General features: G+C 40.5%; 1 protein-coding gene across 15 annotated transcripts in view; it reads left to right on the plus strand.

The window, feature by feature from the left end:
- The window catches only part of RBMS3 (RNA binding motif single stranded interacting protein 3), a 904,530-nt gene that overhangs the window by 578,605 nt on the left and 304,016 nt on the right, over positions 1-21,909 (plus strand). For all 15 annotated transcript variants that reach the window (XM_039527080.1, XM_039527079.1, XM_039527082.1 and 12 more), the window contains one exon: positions 444-535. In XM_039527080.1, coding sequence (XP_039383014.1) covers positions 444-535 — 92 coding nt within the window. The remainder of the gene's footprint in view (positions 1-443; positions 536-21,909) is intronic.

Below are 21,909 nucleotides of genomic sequence, written 5' to 3' on the forward strand. Positions count from 1 at the left end.
GCTTAATGCTCTTATGTTTCTTTGAAAATCCCAGCCCTGGTCACCAAAGAAGAAAGGATTGCCAGGGGCTGTGGAGGGGAGTAGAGGGGGAGCAAGGGAAGGGTAATAATAGGAAGTGTATTGTACAAACCAGCTGACTAATTTGATAAACCAAGCTATTGAAAATAACTGGGCTGTAAAGCAGCCATTTTAAAAGTGAAAGATTATCTCCCCATGTCTAGCCTTGCTGGGTGCTCAGAGAGAGCTCCCTGAAGCAGTCTTTGATAGAGAACTAGCCATTTCTTTAAGTACCATTGATTTAAGGAAAGTGAAGATGAAAGGAATACAGACGTGGCGGCTGCTGAGTGTCAGGAGAGGAGTCGGTTAGAAGAATCTGAGAAGAGTTTGACAAAAAATGGGAGGTTGTTTATAGATATTAACAAAGACTTCTGTATTTTTTTTAGGCTATGGTTTTGTAGATTTTGACAGTCCAGCAGCGGCACAGAAAGCGGTAGCATCTCTTAAAGCAAATGGCGTTCAGGCCCAGATGGCAAAGGTAAGAGCAAGTTTTTTGTTTCTGCTTTTTTCCCCTGTGTTGTGATGGTGTTATTCAGTCTGTGTAGTGCAGGGGTCGGCAACCTTTCAGAAGTGGTGTGCTGAGTCTTCATTTATTCACTCTGATTTAAGGTTTCGCGTGCCAGTAATACATTTAACCTTTTTAGAAAGTCTCTTTCTATAAGTCTATTATATATAACTAAACTATTGTTGTATGTAAATAACTTTTTAAAACATTTAAGAAGCTTCATTTAAAATTAAAATGCAGAGCCCCTGGACAGGTGGCCAGGATCCGGGCAGTGTGAGTGCCACTGAAAATCAGCTCACATGCCATAGGTTGCCTACCTCTGTGTAGTGCAGATGCCAAGGGTTGGTTTGGTTTACTTCAATGCTTATTTGTCTGTTGGCTCATCAGTGTTCTTGAGAACTGTGTTCTGTATGGAAGTTATTTTGTGATGTTCTATATAGCCTGTTGCATTCCCTTAAGAACTTTATAAGCAAACAGAGTTTGAGTTCTATAGCAATCAGGAAGATGCCTTAATCTGTGGTGCACTGGGTAATTGCCTATTAATGTGCCTTGGAATACTCTTCATTTAATAGCCTAGTGGGTCTGTTTGGAGGAGTTAAATGACTGAATTTAATGTAAGTTTGTTGCATCTGTATTTCTTTAAAGAAGTCTGGCAACCTGGTTCAATTCCATTGACATAATTTAATTATGATTGTATCTGGAGGTCACTGGATTATGTTTTTCAGAGGTTTTGTGAGAGTCACATTTGAAATCTCCCAGCAATTTGCTTGCTTTAAGACCCAATTAGATGGGAACATGCAGTTGGATGAAATACCGCCTTCGGTGAATTGTCCTATATCAACATGAAGGGGGGTTGCTGTGAGGAGTTTGTGGTTTAGCATAAACTCCAACAATGCCCATTCTGTATGCGTAATAATTTTTTCTTCCCCCAAGAGTAGTATTAGATACATAGTAAATGAACTAGTTTGCTAGTCCCCTCAATGCACCTAACCCATTATTCATCCTCTTTCTTATTACTGCTGGTCCACCATTCCCAATTAGGCGGGATAGGGCTCTCAGAATCCAAAAAAAATCATCTCCACCTGTAAATGTGAATATTCACTTTAAGGAATTTGGTGGATTAAAACTAGGGTTGCCACCTTTCTAATTGCTGGTAATCAGGCCCCTAAGCCATTGTCCTGCCTCTTCCCCAAAGCCCCTCCCCTTCTGTGCATCCTCCCTCAATGCCATGCCCCCCCCCTTCCTCAAGGCCTCATCCCCCTCGCTTGCTCCTCTTGCCCCCCTACCCCTGTCACTCACTGGATCGTCTCCACTTCCCTCCCTCAGCTGGGCTCCTTCTGCTTCAGGGCTAGGATGGGAGCATCTGGAGCCTGCCTGCAGGTAGGAGACGGCCCTGGCTGAGCAGGGACTGGCGTGGGTTAATGACCCGGTACCTCTCCCCACCCCACGGTAACCGGACTTTTGGTGGCTAGTCAGTACATCTGACTGGACACTGCCAGGTCCCCTTCTCGACTGGACTTTCTGGTTTAAAACAAAAATAAAAAAGGTACCTGGCAACTCTAAATAGCACCTGGACACACAAGTCAAAAACTAGACTGTCTGGGTTAAAGCCAGATGGGTGGCAACCCTAATTAAAATCTTAACCTTAAATTTTACCTATATACATTATTACCATGCTAGAAAAAAAAAAGCTATGCAGTATATGGGGCTCATGTACCTGCTACTGAACTGTAAACCACTGTGCCTTAAAATAACTGTTGTAAGGTTCCTTGTCCTCTTTAATAGAGTCCCACGATGCAAATTATACAGTTTTATTGGCTCTTAGTTTTTACTGACATATTGTAATAAAAATATTTGCTTCAAATAGGAAAAAAATGGCAAAATAAGGCACCTGAATGCCTACTGAGGATCCTGGGATTTTATTTCCCTGATATGCTATGTTTCCTTGTTAAAATATAGGAAATCTGAGACATTTGTTGACCCCTGAATAGGAAACCAAAGGCAGGAGATATGTTCTGTGGTAAAGGTTGATCCTGAATAGCTGTTTCTGGGGGATAATCCATAATGTATGTATATCTGGTGATTTGAGGCAGTAGCAATCAAGTTGCATAACGAGGAGCAATAGCAGAGCTCTTGTGCTGGAAAATAGCAAAGGGAAGGCATTCTTAAAATGCAGATGCTCGTGTCAGTGCGGTACAATATTACATTTCTTTAGACTATGTTGCAAAGCCAAGGGATTTGAGTTAGCAGCATTGCATCAAAGGCCAAGATTTGTACACTGGGATATCTGTGGCTGGAGTGGTGTTTTTCTCTTTCCTGGTTTTGTGGAGATTGCTACATACCTTTTTGTGCGTATTGGGCTTATTGTATTTTTAATAGTTAGCCAAGGTGCCTAGAGTCCTGGAATAGGCTTTTTAAATATTTTTTATAAGTCAAAGTAAATATACAACTGAATGTTTCTCCCAATAGAAAAAATCAGCATATTTAGAAAACTGGGGTTTAAAGGAAAATCAGCTGACTTCATACAAAGTAGTACATCATACAATAGAACCTCAGAGTTACGAACACTAGAGTTACAAACTGACCAGTTAACCACACACCTCATTTGGAACCAGAAGTATGGAATCAGGCAGCAGCAGAGACCCCCAAAAAAATAAAAAAGGCAAATATAGTACAGTACTGTGTTAAATTAAAACTACTAAAAAAATTAATAAAGGGAACGTTTCAAAAAAAGATTTGAAAAGGTAAGGAAACTGTTTCTGTGCTAGTTTCATTTAAAGTAAGATGGTTAAAACAGCATTTTTCTTCTGCATAGTAAAGTGTCAAAGCTGTGTTAAGGCAGTGTTCCGTTATAAACTTCTGAAAATACAACCATAACATTTTTTTCAGCGTTACGAACATTTCAGAGTTACGAACAACCTCCATTCCCGAGGTGTTCATAACTCTGAGGTTCTACTGTAATACTGAAAAATCAGGAGCCTGGGAAAGGAAACCTGCCTGGAGAAGCATGCTAGGGCTTGCAGATGTTAGATGCCAATTTGCATGACAGACTGAAAGAGAATATTATCTGCCAATCTTTGGGACTGGAAGAAGTTGGAACAAAGATACAAGAGAAGAATTTAACCTCCGATAATGGAGACTCTAATCCAGGAAGTCTGTCTTTGACCTTCATTGAAGAGTGGACATTGACCCCCAAATAATACCAAAATAAAAAAATAAAATGTCAAAGAAATTATCAAAACCTTTTGTGTGTGGTATTTATTCATCAGTATGCCAAATGCCGTATAGAAGTGGGGTGAAACTCGCCCCTATGGAGAGGGCCAGCATCTGGCTGCTCCAGCACTTAAGTCCTACCTAGTCCTATTTTGAAGGTTTAAATGAGACTTAAGTAAGGAGTGCCTATGCTGGCCTCTATAGGGGTGAATTTCGCTCACAGTGAATAAACATACATTGAAACTTTGAGTGTAGCATATATTATTTCACTCTTACTGGAGATAAATCTGATTCAGTGTCAAGACTGTGAAAGAGATTCTTTCTCTATTTTTTTTTTCTGAGGGAAATCCAGAAAATCTTATTTGGAAAACAAAATGCAGTTTCTGGGGACTGAGTCATCTGTATCAGTATGGCAATTATTCATCCTACTGATATATAAACAGAGCCACCTCCCTGGTTTTGACCATTCGTTTTCTATGAGTTCTAGCATTTGGACGCCTCTTTGTCTGATTTTGTTTCAAATGGCTGCCACTGAAACATGTCAAACGCTAATGGATTGATGTTCAATGTTCTCTCACTATTGGAAAACGTATTCTAACAAGACTAACACAGCAAGGAGCCATTTCTACATTGTTTCCAATGAAGGAATTAATATAGTTAAACCTGTTTTTATTTGTTCCCTCTTGGTAAAATCCACCCTGGTGTAGAAGGGTCAAGCAGGGGCGCTCTACACAGCCTCTCTGCTATGGAGGGGATTGCACTAAGAAAGGGGCCAATATTATATCCGCTGGATTTCAGCTGGAAGCACAGTGCTACAGTCCAGTGAAACACAGAAATCCCTCCAAGGGTTCTGTCTGGAATATTAAGTACATTTGCCAAGTAAACATGTTTTACTAATGCTGCTACGCCTAGTACAATGATGTAGTTTTTTGTACTTAATTGGAAAGGTATTTTTTCCTCTGTTTTCCTTTATGTATATTTTGTACATTTTAAAAAAATCCATGTTTGCTCTCAGTGCATACTGTGATGGGTTTGGTCACAGAGACCCCCGTGGGACTGTCACCTGATGTGATGAGATTACCTCTGAGCCCGTTTTCCCTGTCAGCTTGGGACTCCAGAACCCTGTCTTGTTGAGCCAGACACGCTAGCCTGCTGCAACACAGACCCAGGGTCTGGGCCACCCCCCCCAAAGCTGCATGCTTTAAGTGAAAATAGCTATGCAGGTTTCCTGCCTCCACCACCCAGACACCCAGGTCTCAATGGGATCCAAACCCCAAATAAATCTGTTTTACACATGTCCCTGTGAGACCTCATCCATCTTTACCCATGGGCTGGCCCACACATACACAGGAAGGCTTGTAGGTAAATAAACCATTTACAACCAATTGTCCTAGTCAATGGGAGCCATCAAGATTCTAAACCACCATTAATGGCCCACACTTTGCATAATTACAATAGGACCTCAGACTTATACTTCATATTTCTAGCTTCAGATACAAGCATGATACATGCATACAAATAGGATGAACACACTAGGTAGATTATAAGCTTTGTAATGATACCTTACAAGAGACCTTTTGCATAAAGCATATTTCATTTACATCATATTCGCATTCATAAGTATATTTTCATAAAGCATATGGAGTTCAACATCACACATACCATAAATATCAGCAAATATATTGTAGTTGAAGAAATGCTTAAACAGGGAATGGCCTATGTGCCTGACCATATAAAACCAAGGAACATGCTATGAGAAGTCTAGTGTAATAATTCTAGTGTAATACCTCTGAAGCACCTGGCATTGGCCACTGTCGGAAGACCGGACCGTGGGCTAGATGGACAATTGGTCTGACTCAGCATGGCTGTTCTTATGTACACAGACAGATGCTTATACATGCATAGAGTTGGTGGGATTCCATTGCAGTTGTAAGAGAGGATTGGGGCCTGGATCTATACCAAATATCAGCCAAAGGGATAACTCTCTTTGGAGTTAGCAAAGTTTTAAAATATTGTTTTTTGGGAGATTCAATCTGCCTCTTTCTACAGGATAGGCTAATTATTACCACTACCAAAAATATAATAATCATGTTTAATCTAATAAAGTAAACTAGCCATTAATTCACACACCAGTAACCGTGCTAAATAGACCTCTCTGTCTGCATGGCTGGCAGAGGTATCAAGAATCTTTCATAGTGGGACAGGGAAATTTCAAAAGAGGAGGACTTACCTCCATGATCTCACTCCTTTCCCATAATTCTGCAGAAGCTGGAGATGTTGAGGCCAGAGTATGACTACTGTCGGCACTGGGAGTGATATAGGAGCTAGGCTTGTCCAACTGGAGGGTACCATGTAGAGACAAGAACCTTCATGGAGATTCAGAGCCTTTGCAGATCTGTTGGTTTCAGGGATTGACCAAACTCCTCCCCCAAGGGACCAGCAAAAATGAAACTCTGCAAGGAAAACCTTACAGAATTTCCATCTCTTGTGGGGGTTACAGTAAGTGCTCCTGGTCCGGATGTTGATCAGACACCAATTAAGTCTGTTAGCTGCCTTCCTTCCTATAGCTCTCTTCCTTTTCTGTGAATTCATCTTTCTATCCTTTCTCTTTCTAATCTGACATGCACCTGTGCTGAAGGAGTATTATCTCTGTGCACTTCGTGTTGTGATATATATTTGTACATAGCTAAAGCTTTTTAATTCTCTTTATTTTATTGTGTAAAAAGTTTAATAGACCTTTGTTTCTTTTTAAATGTAGTATAGCACATGAATGGACTATCTGATATTCAGAATCCAACAAGTGGTTGCTTTATTTTATTAATGATTGAAATTTCTGAAATTTTCAGCCAATCAAACTCCTGCATGTTGGTTCTCTTCATATTTGGAAAATATTTGTGAATATCAGCTATGTTGACTGTCAACTTTACTTCTTTTTTCTGATGTCAAAGCAGGATGCTAGGACTTGAACGTCAATATTGAAATTGTCAAGCTTGATTTTAACCCCATTCTTTAATTATCTGAAAAAAATTTCAAGCAACATCTTCTATAAAGTTAAATATTTGGATTGGCTCCTGCAAAATGATTTTCATCACTTACTGCTAGGGCACCAACCAGTGACTCCCTGAAAACTCCAGTGTGTTCAGCAACATGGAAATAGCTAGGAACAGCTAATGAAGTTGGCTGCATTCCACAGCATTTCATGAAGAACTCCACACATCCATTATCGGGTTGGTTCTTCACCAGTTGCCAAAGAAGTTTCATACTACAGGATGCAAGTGTTCTGCAGTCAAACAGTTCTATTTATCTTGCAAAAATGTTAACTATCTTACCCAGTACTTATGCACAGTATGTATCCAGTGCTGACCTGAATCAATAACAATTCCCAATTAAATTATAATGAAATATTATAGCTGCATTTCCTGCAAGAGGAAAGTGTGTGGTTCAGATTTATAAATTAAAGGTCTTGGGCTCTCCCTCCCTTTTGCCGTTTGCTTTCTTATACTGACTCTACCAGGCCACAGGGTTCTTCAGCAACTATGAGCCCTGCTATGGTGTCTTACGATTCAGTTGTTAGTACTCCCAGATTCAATCCTCTCCCCCGTTTACTTGTGTCCTGGGTTTGCATTAAACTGACCTTTCCTAGGCTAATGGGGAATCACAGCACTGATTCTTCTCCAAGACAGACAGACACCAGAGCCAGTCCTTAAGGGCTGCTATTGAACATTTTTTTTTCCTATTTGTTATTTCAAAGGGAAATATTGAGGAGGATAAGGACATTGCAAGGAAGCAAAATGTTTTCTTTCTCTCTGCCTTCATTACAAACAGAGGTGGCTCTAGCTTTTTTGCTCCCCCAAGCATGGCAGGCAGGCTGCCTTTGGCTGCGTGCTTGCAGGAGGTCCCCGGTCCCGCGGATTTGGTGGCATGCCTGCAGGAGGTCCCTGGTCCCGTGGCTTCGGTGTACCTGCCACAGAATTGCTGCTGAATCCGCAGGACTGGCGGACCTCCCGCAGGCGCACCACTGAAAGCAGCCTGACTGTTGCCCTTGCAGGGACTGTCAGGGCGCCCCACACAGCTTGCCGCCCCAGGCACGCGCTCGCAGTGCTGGTGCCTGGAGCCACTGCTGATTACAAAGGATGGTGGGGAGATACTGTACCTACCCCAAAACTTAATCTTTTCTTAAGATGAGACACTGTCAGAGGTTCAAATGAGGGAGATTCTGGAACAAACTGCTAACTTAAATATCAGCAAGTTACCAGGATCAGATGAGTTACCTACATTTCCGCTAGGAAATTAAGAATGAAGTAGTGGAGCCATCTTATTAAAAGCACCTACTGTAATAGATATGGGATAGCAGGGATACTGGATTACAGCAGAAGGATGACTGGTCTAGTCTGGAATGTCTTAGGTTCTTATCTGAAAGCTGTTGGGTAGCCACTGTGAAATGAATTTGTGATCTTGTTCCTGTTCAGAGAGAAACCAGACATCTCAGTGAACAGTAGAGTCAAAGAAATTAATTGATATGGAGATCAAAATGCTCTCTCACCCTTCTACGTGTTTCTCCCACAAGCACTCAGGGTAACATGGAGGGAAGCTTGTATTGCCATTGTTTATGTTGTACCTGGATAGCGGATAATTAGGGATTTATGATGGAATTTTCAAAAGCACTCAGCATTGGCCTACATCTGGTCTCACTGAAGTGAATGGGAGTTTCATCATTGCCTATCAGAATAGAATTGGGGTGGTGCTTTGTCTTTGAAAATCCCATCCTTAGTCTTTGGGAATCTCAGTTCAACACTTTTTCCAACTACTACGTTCACTTAAAAAACACCCCAACTTTACAGCGCATACAACAGTTTTCCAACCTGTAATGTTCAATCTCTTGCTATCGCTTCAAACAGATTTTTCCACAGTTCTCTGCTTTTGATGTAAAGTGTTCAACTTGGTTTCTAGATTGACTTGATTTTTTTCATAATGTAACTTTTTCTAAGATTAAAACTTTCCTCTGCTTTAGAAGATTGCAGTATAAGTACTCAGTAAATATATCCCCCTCAACACTTTTCACTTGTGAATAGATAGTCCTTTGCAGAACAGATGCAGATTAGTGAAAAGTTTAGCTTACTACTGTTGCTGTGGAGTGAAGTAAATTTATGGGTTGGTCTATGTGTTATGAACTTCAGCCAAACAGGGATTGGCACGTTTTTCATAAATACACACTATGCCTGATGCTCCTCCCACTTACACAAGTTTAAATCTGGACTAACACTACTGAAATCAGCAGTTTCAATTAGTTTTATGCAGTTGAAGCAGTTTTATGCACTGTTTGCAAACCCTTTACATTTGAAAACAGGAAATCTGAGTGCAGTAAATGAGTTAAACACTGGAGTCTGATTCCCTTTTTCCTCCATACTCAGGAAACGCCAAACGCCCTATGCAGGAGTTATCCAACCACAAATATGCAGCTTGGGAATGTGTTGCTGAAATGGAGAGAACTGTGTCATAGATTCAGCAAGCAGACCTTACTCATCCCGAAAAATCAAGAACACCAAAAGAAAACTGCAAAAACATGGTTTTGAAAAAATATTATTTTGGTGTGCAAGTGATAGGGAAGCATTTTCTTTAGTGCTATATTGTTTTAGCACTTTAGTGGGGCATTGATTGGGTTCTTCTGTAGCGCACAGCACAAGGGTGATACTACTGTAAGGTGAGGGAAAAACTCAGTGTATATAGCACGTTTGCTCAGTGTAAGGCAATGACTCCTATGAATACTAGTGGAGGTTATGTGCATGCATTTAGAGGAAGAAATATACCACTTAGCCTGTGTTGGATACACAGATTTGACAAGATAATATGATTGATATAAAAATCAGGTTTTGTTTCAGATTTCTTTTCATATAGAAACATGGGGCCAGAATCAGATCTCCTGTAAATCTCAGTGGTGGTCCTTTTGATTTGGTTTGAATCCCTAGGGTTGTGGCTCATTAAATCGACAAATGCACACAGGTGTAGGCCTTCATGTAGATAGATGCACAAGTGCTCCACACAGACATTCTTCCATGCACGTGTGCACCCCACACAAGCCTGCAAATGTTACGTTGCCAAATACCCTGCTTTGTTGTTTCCTTATTTTTAAAAATCCCCCACACAACGTCTGAATGGTTTGCCTGTGATTTTAATACGGATAGAATAGTTGCAATTTTGTTCACCAGTGAAATTACTATTTTTTATCCTTGAAAAAACCTATATTTTCCCATAGCATACTTCTATAAAATTAGACATTCATTGTGATACATGGCAACAAGCTGAGTCAAGATAGAAAATAATTATCACTTCAGTCCTTGGCCATTCCCTTTGGAGCACTGAACTCACAAAGTAGGTCAAAATTCATAACTATAATTTGGCCAAATTCGAATCTCAGCTACATCAGTGTAACTTCACTGAAATGCAAAGGGGTGCACAAGTATAAGCAAGAAGAATTTTTAACCAGGGCAACATTTTAAAAAATGTGGGGGCTTGCTTATTTTTAAGTTTGGGAACGGGTAAGTAATATATAGAAAACATGGCTAAGTCTGTTCCTAATATGGGAACGTGGTCTCCTACTCACAAACACACACATTCTGTTTCTTTGTCACAAACACACACATTCTGTTTCTTTGTCACCACATGTACCTTTATTCCTCAGTTTCCCAACATGGCAGGACATAGCAAAGATAGGCTCCACCTGCTGTACTTCACTCAGCTTTCTCTCCTTTCACAATTTACCTTCTGTTTACTTCCTGTTCTTTGCAGTTATATATCCTCCCACTTACTGAGCCAACTGTCTCTTTAGCCCAGCAGTTACCACCCACGTGTCAGTAATTTCCCCAACAGAAACTGGTTAATTAAGGCCGCTCATGCCTGTAGTATTCACAGTGTTGCAGACACTTCTGTGACCAGGGTGCTTCAGTGAGCGCCCTTTCATAGTAAGATGCACCTATTACTGAACAAGAAGAGATACAGAAATCTAAATTAAAATCTTATCAAATGTAAGACGACCAAATTAAAAAACAATAAGAAACAATGATTTTACAAAGATCCAGCCAGCAGGTGAATTGCTGAAGTGCCATAGTAGTATATCATAACTATAACAGTTATAATAGAAAGTAAAGAGATTACTGGTAGGCCTATGTGACAGATATTTTCAAGACTAGAACACAGAAGAAAATCAAAGAAAGACAAGTTTCAGTCATGATTAAGGCATAGCTACTATAGGTCCATGCCTGGAGCTCCTTGAGTTATATTATTACATCAGAATCCCAGCTTTCTTTTTGTTTTATCTACGTTTCAAGCTCTCATAGTTGTGAAGAAAAGCTTGAGAAGATGAATCAAATGCAACTAATGCAGCAATGTCTGTCTGAGGGCTTGTAAAATTCACTGAAATAGCTATTCTGGAATAATTTTAGTATAAACCCCATGGAGATACTCCAGTGGATTAAGCTAAATCAGAAAAAGGCACTCTTATTCTGGAATAAATATCCACACAGGGGTTTATACCAAAATAACTATGCTGGAATAGCTATTTTGATGCATTTTCAAGTCAAGGACTTAATCGGCAGATAGCCTGAAATATTACCTTGGAAAGGAGTCACTGCCTCATACATGTCAATGAGATGTTCTCTCCAAAACCCACTGCTCTGGATGCCCTGCCAACAGTGCTCCAGCACAGCGTGTGGCAGAAGGAGAAGAATGCGACGGGCCTGGTCTACCCACCCACCCATGCATATATATCCTAAGTACCTGCATAAGTACTGGGGAGCCTCCACTCTACTGCTACCCTGCCTCTTTCTGGTGGGAAAGGATTCCTGCTGCTGCTCCTGTTGCTCTCAAGGGGAGGGGGCCCCTGCTGCTACACCTTGATGCAAATAGGGTGCCATGCTAATGCCCTGTCTCTCCAGGAAGAGAGGTGGGCCCCTTTCCACCCTCATTTAAAGCAGGAGGCAGGTCCACCATGTGGGGATGGAGACACAGAGGACCCCATGTCATGGTATACCTAGGCCCCTCCATTTCCTTAATCCAACCATGATTCCAGATTGTCCCTTCATCCTAGTCACAATGATCTATGCACTGTAGGTGCACACAGCAGCTTAACAGGGCGGTCCATTCCTGAGGTCATCTACTCACCATATACCCTAATGACTGTTAAAAAGTCAGCATCTACCAAGCATGACCACACAGTTTTTTTCTGAGATACCACAGTTATTTCCTATTCTAAGCATAGGAAATAACTGTGGTAACTCAGAAACTACAGTGTGATCATGCTTGCTAGACACTGAGTTTTAATGGCAGCCACTGCTATCCAAACCCATTTCAACATCTTTGAAAACCTGGTGTTTAAATTTGGACACCCCAAAACTAACACCCAGAATTTGTGGCCACTTTTGAAAACATTGGGCTGGTCTTTAATTTTAATCCCATAGGTAGAGATGTAACTTTGGTAAGTAGGGGAGGGGTAAATTTTCAGTAATTATAATTTTCTAATCAGCAATGACCCAGACACTTAGACATCTGATTTTATCCAGCTGTCAAGAGAAATTCAATGCATGTGAATAAAAGAACGAGATTGTTTCTAATATTTGCATGTAACTTTCTAAAGCCAGAAAAAAGCAAGGAATCTCCTTTCCAGCTGCCTTGGGATGAAGACATCAGAGTTGGAAAGTCTTAACTGGATTTTATCTACATAAGTGCCATGTCTTCTAGGGATTACCATTGACGTCCCTGTCTCATAGCTTCATTTTCCCATACATTTTAATGGCCAGCACTTACATGCCTGTGATGGCCAGCAGAGGAGAGAGAAGAGACCCTTGACGAGTGCTTTTCTTTTTTTTTTTTTTAATCCCAAGAGGTATTTCCTTTGCTATGCTTTCTAAGCAGTTAATATGAGATGCTATGTTTCAGTGCAATATCAACATCACTATCTGTCTGTCTGTCTTTGATTACTAGCTTGCAAGCATGATTGAAAACAAATTTGTATAATACAGGATACTTTTGGGTGGTAAAAAAATTCCACAAATAGTAACTAGTTCATAAAATCTGTATTCACCTAGTTCTTTGTCTCTGGTCATCTTTTTGCCTATGTACAATGAGTTCCATCAGCAAAATCTTCAATGTGCATATGCTGATTCTAAACCTGTGGCTGGGAGGGTGATACCTCCTCTGCAAGTGTAGCACTGGGCTAATGACCATTGATTGTAGACAAGTTCAACACACCCAATTTGCTAACCTCAGACACTTGTTAATCATAAAGGTTTCAGGCCAGAAGGGGCCACCAGATCACCCAATCTGACCTCCTGTATATCACAGGCCACCATGACCACCTAGTATCCACATATTAAACCCAACCACTGAAATTAGATCAAAGTATTATAGCCTGTAGGAGACTAAACTATTCTGTGCCATGGGCAGAGAGCAGGAGGGACTCAGGTGTACCAGTGCCTGAGGCCCCTGAAATGACAGGGAATTAATTAAGTGAGATATACCCAGCAACTTGCTCATCTCACATTGCATAGGAAGAGAAAAAAACAACAACAACAAAGCTGCTGCCAATCTGACTGGCAGGAAAATTCCTTCCCAACTCTGCATATGGTGATCAGTTAGACCTTCAGCATGTGAGCAAGAACCAGCCAGCTAAGTGAGTGAGAGAGAGAATGTTTGGTGACCTCTCCGAGAACTAGCCTACCTCACCCAGTGTCCCATCTCCAGCTGTGGCAATCTCTGATCCTTCAGAGGAAGGAGACAAAAAAATAACCAAACAAGAATATATATGGGGGTGACCCTGCCAGACCCCTGCAGGTGACCAGCTGAAGCCTTGAAGCATGAACTTTTAGGAACATAAGACATGCACAGAAAGGGACTTCCATGTGACCCTGCGCCTCACTCCCCCCATGCAACCACATCATACAATAACAATCAAAAGTGTCAGGCTCACTTTTAAAACTGTTTATGTTGTTTTCTCCCCCAACTCCTATTGGGAGGCTGCTCCAGAACCTCACTCACCTGATAGCTAGAAACCTTCTTCTGATTTTCAGTCTGAATTGTCCATGGCCGGTTTATACCCATTTGTTCTTGTGACAACACTGTCCTTTAGATTTAATAGTTCTTCATTATCCCTGGTGTTTACTCCCCCTAATGTATTAATAGAGAGCAATCATATCTCCTCTCAGCCAAATTTTTAGTCTCCTCTCATAAGTTTAGGCCCTCCATTCCCCTGATCATCCTAGTAGCTATTCTCTGCACCTGTACCAATTTGAATTCACCTTTCTTAAACATGGGTGAACAGAATTATACACAGTATTCTAAATGAGGTCTTACCAGTGCCTTGTATAATGGTATGAATCACATTTCTGTACATCCTAGGATTGAATATCCTTTTTTGCAGCCCCATCACACTGGTGGCTCATTGTTGTCCTGTGATTGACAAACATACCCAGGTCTCTCTCTTGCTTTCAAGTTCAACTGATGAGCCCCCAGCTTTCAGCAAAAATTCTTACTCCAAGACCCCTACTTGTATGACCTTGCGCTCTGTACTGTCATCCCATTTCTGTTACTCCAGTCTTCAAGGTCAGCTGGTGCTTCCTGTATAATATTCCTACCCTCCTCTGTATTGACAGTGCCTCCCAACTTTATAACAGATTTCATTAGCACATTAAGATAGGTCTAAAGCCTGATCCTTGAGGAATTCTGCTACTAACTTCCCTCTAGTCTGATAGTTCACCTTTCAGCACAACCCATTGCCTTCTCTCTGTTAGGCAGGTCCTTACCCACCTTGCAATTCTTGTACTAATTCCCATCTTCTCTAATTTTACTAATAATTTCCCAGGTGGTGGTATATCAAATGCTTTACTGAAGTCCAAGTGTTTTAGATCTAACTGCATTTCCTTTATTTAAACAACCAGTCATCTCCTCAAAGAAAGATATTGGGTTAGTCTGCCATGATCTACCTTTGGTAACCGCTGTTGCCATATAACCCTTTTTCTGTTTACCTCTGTGAATTTAATTACGATTTCCTTCAAAATGTTTCTTTAAACATTGTTCTTCAATATTCAGTTATCGTCTTTCTCGCTGAGCCAGTGGACCCTAAATGGATCACAGTTATAGCTTTTAGAATGTAGCTGATACATTAATAATTATTGCAGCTGAATGAGTCCTTATAATGTAGTATCACAATTCTCCTTTGGGAAGAGCGTAGATCAAATGTTTTCTCACAAACTCCCCAGAAGCATTGATGATACCTGTGCATGAAACTGGATGTTAGGATTAGATCATTAAAGATGACTACTACAGTATCAGTTCAAATGTACTCTAGTTCTAAAATGCATCTGTAGTCTTTACCAAGAAGCCTTGGTAAAAACTACTACCTCCCAATATTGGAATCTGACTACTTAATGGCAATTCCTTTTAAGCATAAGGAATGAAACACACTGGTTGCTGGGCAGCATACACTGTAGAAGCAGAAAGTAACTAGATGGTAATTTAAATCTCATTCACGTTCACCTACTCTTTTTCATCTGTCAGCAAAAAATGGAAACAACCAAAACAACAACAAAAAATTGAAAAACCCAAGATGAGATTTAGTGATTTACTGTCTATTTTAACTGCCTGTGGCTTGAAGATTGAGTCATACAGCCTTTTGGGCTCTCCATACATTTCCCATAACTTGTTCCTCTATTCTGCATAAAAGGTTATGATTCCACCACTTATCTAAACATTTTAATAATGACCTATTCCAATTATATTATGCTAAACTGGGTCCCATCATTTACATTTTTGTGTTGTTTTATTGCAGAAATACAGCATGCTGAACAAGCTAAGCAGTGACCTTTGCAGTGTATTAACTTCCAAGGAAAAGATTTGCTTCTAGTGTTCTAATGTAGTTTAAAGAATTGTTCATCAGTGTAAAGGCATCTGTTGTTAATGGCATGCCCTAATTCATGTAAAGCTCCAGCCTCATAATACTGTATATTTCAAATGGTAAAATGATGTTCTGGGTGGAGATGCTAGAATTCCGAGTCACAGGGAGTCTGTGAGCCACATAGAATTCTGAGGATAATGGGGTCACAGGGGCTTTTCTGACTCAGTCTCTGTCTCTCTGCTTCATCTGCTGGGTCTAAAATAATGGAAATGTTTCCCTGTCAGAATAAAAATTCTACCTTATCAGACAGCTCAGATGAAACGCACAATGGTTCTCTCTCTTTTGTATGCTTAGTCCTTTAATTGTTCTTAAACTTTTTTGGTGATGAACAAGAGTGCTGGATGCAATTTGTCATTTGCTTTCCTTTAGGTTCAGACAACTAGTTGCATCTTGCATGATTGTGCTATCACGTACAATTCACTCCTCTTGTGTATGTAAGTAGTTTACAGATTGGTTTCCAGGAGTACATTGAAGAGGCTAGACATTTTATATCATTCAGCGATTAGATTAGTTACCAGAGTACTTCTCTGCGCCCATGCCAGTGACTCCATTGAACTGGCTCTCTTTAATCTCAAGGCATCTCTGAAGCATGGTATGTGCTTATCTAAAGTACACTGCTTGGTGAAGTACCAACTTATCTTGAGAATTTCCATGGACTTTCCTCCTCGGTGAGTCATTTAAGATCTGATTCTTTCATTAAACTGGTTGTTACTAAAGGTTTCATCTCTCTTTGGTAGGAGGTCTTTTGAAATTTCAGCAGCTGAGAGCTGAAATGCATTAAAAAGATATAAAATCCATGTTCCCTTAGGTCTCCTGTCTTAATAGTAATAGATTGGATCCATCATTGTCCGATATTTGTAGATGATATTTATGGCCTGTGTGCGGGTATTTATTTTATGACCTTTCCGACTGTTTTACTTCATGTGTTGTGGGTTTTACATAACTGATAGCGTTATCTGTGGCGATGTATTTTGGGTCTGTCTAAGGACATAAAACAATATTTGTATGCCTATTAGTGATGATACATAAAGTGGTTTGTGAGCCATCTGTATCGGGTTGCCACTATAAATGAGAATTGTTCTCAGTGGATTTTATTTTATCTAGCCAAGCCTGTGTTAAGCACAAGCAGCAGAAGGGTTTCTTTGCAACTCCGTGATTGGGTTGCTGGGACAGCCTTAGCGACTCTCACCCAATTATCTAGTTCTGGCAGCAGGACTAGAGTTCTTCTTCAGGGCTATCAGATCTTAAAGTTGGCTTGGGCATGGTTCAATCTGGAGCTATGCCTGCAAGGATGTTGCATTATGGTGTGAGTAGGAAACAGTTCCTCTGTGTAGTTCTGGTGCCGCTGCATCTAGATGAATGTGTTCAGGTCTGAAGACGTTAAAGTAGAGAGAGTTCACAGAAGAGCAACAAAATGATTAGGGCAAAAGAAAAGATTGACTTAGGACCAAAAAACCAACCAACCCAGGAACTTGTACACTATTGCTTGATTAATGAGGTGGATGAGTGGGTTGCCCCCAGGCGTCCTCTTGTGGCCAGGGTGCCTCTGTTCTGCCCTTTATTTTCCGTTTTCCAGACCCTTTTACAGAGACTCCACACACTTGCTTGTCCAATCGCCATCCTTAGAGGGGTCTGGGTTTATTCAGGCAGTAACTCAAAGGTAAAACTCAGAGCCCCAAAAATCTGCTCCAATGCATGCCTCTTACCTCAGACTCTGGGTTAACCAAAGGTTCCCTTCATCTAGTCCTTTTTCTTTTTTTAGGAGTTCTTGGGGAGGGGAGATAACCCACCTGGGGTTTGGCTTGCCGTTGTCCTGCTCAGCACTGACTCCCCTGTAGACTTTCCAGAATCAGCTCTTCCAAGCAACTGCTTCAGCTCTGTCATAAATATAAAGGGAAGGGTAACAACCCTCCTGTATACAATACTATAAAATCCCTCCTGGTCAGAGGCACCAAAATCCTTTTACCTGTAAAGGGTTAAGAAGCTCAGGTAACCTGACCCTGACCCAAAGGCCCAATAAGGGAACAAGATACTTTCAAATCTTGCGGGGAGGGGGGGGGAAGCTTTTGTTTGTGCTCTTTATTTTGGTGCTCTTTATTTCGCTCTTGGGACTAAGAGGGACCGGACATCAATCCATGTTCTCCAAATCTTTCTGAACAAGGCTCTCATATTTCAAACTTGTAAGTAACAGCTAGGTGCAAGGCGTGTTAGTTTATCTTTGTTTTCTCAACTTGTGAATGTTCCCTTTGCTAGAGGGAAGTTTATCCCTGTTTTGTTGTAACTTTGAAACTAAGGCTAGAGGGAGGTTCCTCTGGGCTCTTTGAATCTGATTACCCTGTAAAATTATTTTCCATCCTGATTTTACAGAGATGATTTTGACCTTTTCTTTTAAATAAAATCCTTCTTTTAAGAACCTGACTGATTTTTCCATTGTCCAAAGACCCAGCGGTTTGGGTCTTTGATCACTTTGTAACCAATTGGTTAGAATATTATTCTCAAGCCTCCCCAGGAAAGGGGGTGTAAGGATTTGGGGGGATATTTTGGGGGAAGAGGAACTCCAAGTGGTCCTTTTCCTGTTTTGTGTTAAATCACTTGGTGGTGGCAGCATACCAGGTTTTAACCTAAGCTGGTAGAAATAAGCTTAGGGGGCTTTCATGCGGGTCCCCATATCTGTACCCTAGAGTTCAGAGTGGGGAAGGAACCCTGACAAGCTCTCTTTTAAAGAACCAGCTGCTTCTGGTTCCCTCCCTTTGCCAGGTGTCTCTGGCTAGCTCAGATTAGCAAACCTGCTCCAGGCTTCGTCTCCCTCATTCCCTCTTACTCCCTTTTGCTCTCACACAGATGGCAACATAATAGTCTACATGTTTGAAGGGTTCCGATGCCAAAGATGCAGAGAAATTTAGTGTAAAGTACAAGGATGTGGCCGTAAATAATGGGATTAAATCAGTAAGGGAGTATGTATACTGTCTGTATGCCAGGATTTTCCCCCTTCCGGCGGAGCATCCCGGATTGTCGCAGGAGCTTGGAGTATAAGTTAAGACTGGATCCAGGTGTTTCAAGAGAGTATCTGTAGACAACATGGTGGTTATAAAGCTAGACACCACAGTGTCCTCATCTACACCAGCCCACCAACCACTGTTGCTACTGGCAGAGCAGCACTGGTGATAGCAATGGTGGGAAGTTTTAGGAGGGAAAAATGCTAGTGTAGAGCAGACCTTAGAATAGCAGAAAAAAATGAATATTCTTGAGATGTACTGAGCTGTGGAATAGTCTCCCAAAGAAAGTGGTGGAAGCCTCATCAAACTGGAACATTTATAAATGGCTGGACAAAATGCTAGAGAATATGCTGCAGGAAACAATCCTGCATTTACAAGAAGAAAGAGACCTTAATGTTTTGACACCATGCAATATTTTGTTTGCTTGCCTGGGTATACACTAGAGGCAGCCGCTACACCTAACAAATAAATCAGAGAGAGTAAGGTGGAGCAGACTGTAATGGTGATATGTTCAGCTACTAAAAAAACTTCAGTCACAGCTGATCTAACTCTTATACATCAGTTAGAGAGACCTGTAAAACCACCTGCAGTAGAGTGACCAGACAGCAAGTGTGGGAAATCGGGACGGGGGTGGGGGGTAATAGGAGCCTATATAAGCAAAAGACCCAAAAATCGGGACTGTCCCTATAAAATCGGGACATCTGGTCATCCTAATCTGCGGTAACCACATGTGTTGATTCCCATTAAGGTCACAGACTAGACTAAGTCTTTACCATCTCTGCTTCTGTGAGTCTATAAAAAAAAATCCTGCACTGACATTTACACACAAACCATGTTTGTTGCACTAGTGAAAAGCATGGTTTAATCCAACTGAGGTTAACTCAATTTAAATGTGTTTTGCCCAACATAGTTGAGGCCAAATGTCTTTTGAACCAAATTAACTGGAACTGATTTAAAAGAGGCCACATTTTTTCAAAATGGCTAGCAATTTTAAATTACCAATTTGGGACACTTTAGATTTTAAAAAGCAACACAAAAAAATCCCAAACCTGTTGCTTGAAAGCCAGTTTACCACTGGTAACGGAAATCATCTGACAAGGCAGTATTCAGATGCAGAATAGGTTCAGACGGTGGTTTGAATGTAATAGCACCTAAATCTCCCAAGATCAGTTGCTCTCATTGAGATTTCTGCAGTCTTGGTCCAAAATTGTATAGTAGGCTTGTGTTGGGAGATTTTTGACTGAGATTGCACCAGGAAGAAGACATATTCTGTCTGGTTTGGGGTCCAACACAGAAGCAAAACTATAGGGACAGATTTTGATCTGAACCTCTCAGTGTTTGAAGGTGTGTGGATTTAAAGTTCTGGTTTTTTGGCCTGCCTGTAGTTACGTGAACTATCTGCCTTTTGTTTAATGTAGTAAACATGACGAGTTTAATACAGTGGGACATGCCAGAATTTTTTTTTCTAGAATGCCCAGTGTCCTAGAACTAATTTGCCAGCTGTGTAAATTCCAAAATATTGTCAGTTTAGTAGGCGATTTAGTTTGTCAGTTTGATTTACTTGTTTCCAAACATTAAATGGTTTTTAAAATGCTGGTATTTTTAAAACAAAGTGGAAATGGGAAAATGGCATCAGTGAGTGGATGAACCTCTGAACTTTTAGTTCCTGACATTTTATTCCAAAGGTCCATTTACTGTAGATCTGTCATGATAAAACCTCATTTACTTTAAGGAAAGCTGGATTTTATCATGTTAGGTGGTCAAGCTTTTTATTAAAGATTTTTTTAAAAACTCTGTATATGATCTGTGTAGATCCTTGACTGCCAAAAAATTTGAGCCCAAAGTCACCATAACGGAAGAGTTTGGGTTTTTGTGTTGTAAACTTGTTCTCTACGGGGCAATGTTGGAGATTTTTTCTTGTGTTTTCACACTGATTTGGTGCCAAAATCACTATACACTGCAGATGGTGTATAAAACCCCCTGAGATTTACAAAACACACATTTCCTGTTGAATCATCTCCTCAATTGTAACTGGCATTGTTGAAATAGTTTTTTAGTAATTCTTTTTAGGCAACTATGAAATCTTGTCAAAATGCAAACATCCAGATGGCAGACACATGTACCAGTGCTTCCAAGGAACCCACTCCAGTTGTTGCAAGAAAAAATTATAACCAATAAATTGTGATTTACACAAACATCAGTTTAAATTAGGAAGGTTACATTACTTGGCAATTCCTACCCCAGTGGCGAGTCCTGTCTACACTACAGCTTCTTACCTTGTTTATTACCAGTCTACTGTCCTCTGCTGTACCACATGAGTTAGGACAAATTTTCTTTCCCTCACTAAAGGAATATGTTGTCTCTTCTCTTTTTTTTTAACAAAACAGAAGACAAAGATCAACCCTTTATCTCTTAGCTTTGCCTCTATTTGTAGTTGTTTTTAACCCACGTGAGGGAACCATTTCTATTGGTTTACAGTTGCTGTCAGTAGGTTAAAAGTAAACTGCCTGGTCACTGTGCACTTGGCAAAATTCTTACCTAAAACACTTCAGAATAGTTTAGCCTGGTCATCACTAAGCTGGCAATCTACGGTCAACCTGCTGGCAGAAACATTCTTTTATAAAATTGGGTTGAAACTAATTACAGAGAGGCCCTTTGTATTTCTTCCCTTTTGTACCTCACTTAAGGGAAGTGATATGACAAAGTGCAGGCTCTTGTTTTATTATTATCTGCTTGGGTATATATATTTTTTTTTAGTTCACCTTAAAAACTCCAGTGCCCACTAGGGAAATATATGGTCCTTGAATCTTTCTACAAACCTCTTCATGGATTTCAGTGGGAGTTCCGTTTGAAGAAAGGGGGTAGGTGTACAAAGAAAAGGATGACATAACAAATTTGAGTCTAGGGATTACTTTGGGCCGGTTTATGGTGCTGGAACTTTGCCCACATGGTCACCTTCTTGTGCTCCAGAAAGCTCTATGTGTTTACTTAAAGGATGTTTAAGGCTGTAGTTCTTTTGGGAAAACCTTCAAAATGTGAACCAAATGAAAACAGATAGTAATGTGCATGGTCTGGTGAACACTAGGAAAATTTTCCTCAAAATTCTAAACAGTTTTTTTAAAAAAAGATTCTACTCAACAAATTATAAATCCAGCTGGGAGCCAAAAAAGTAGATCAGGTTCCAGAAGCATAAA

This window comes from Mauremys reevesii, linkage group 2 (assembly GCF_016161935.1).
Source record: "Mauremys reevesii isolate NIE-2019 linkage group 2, ASM1616193v1, whole genome shotgun sequence".
Taxonomy (NCBI): Eukaryota; Metazoa; Chordata; order Testudines; family Geoemydidae; genus Mauremys; species Mauremys reevesii.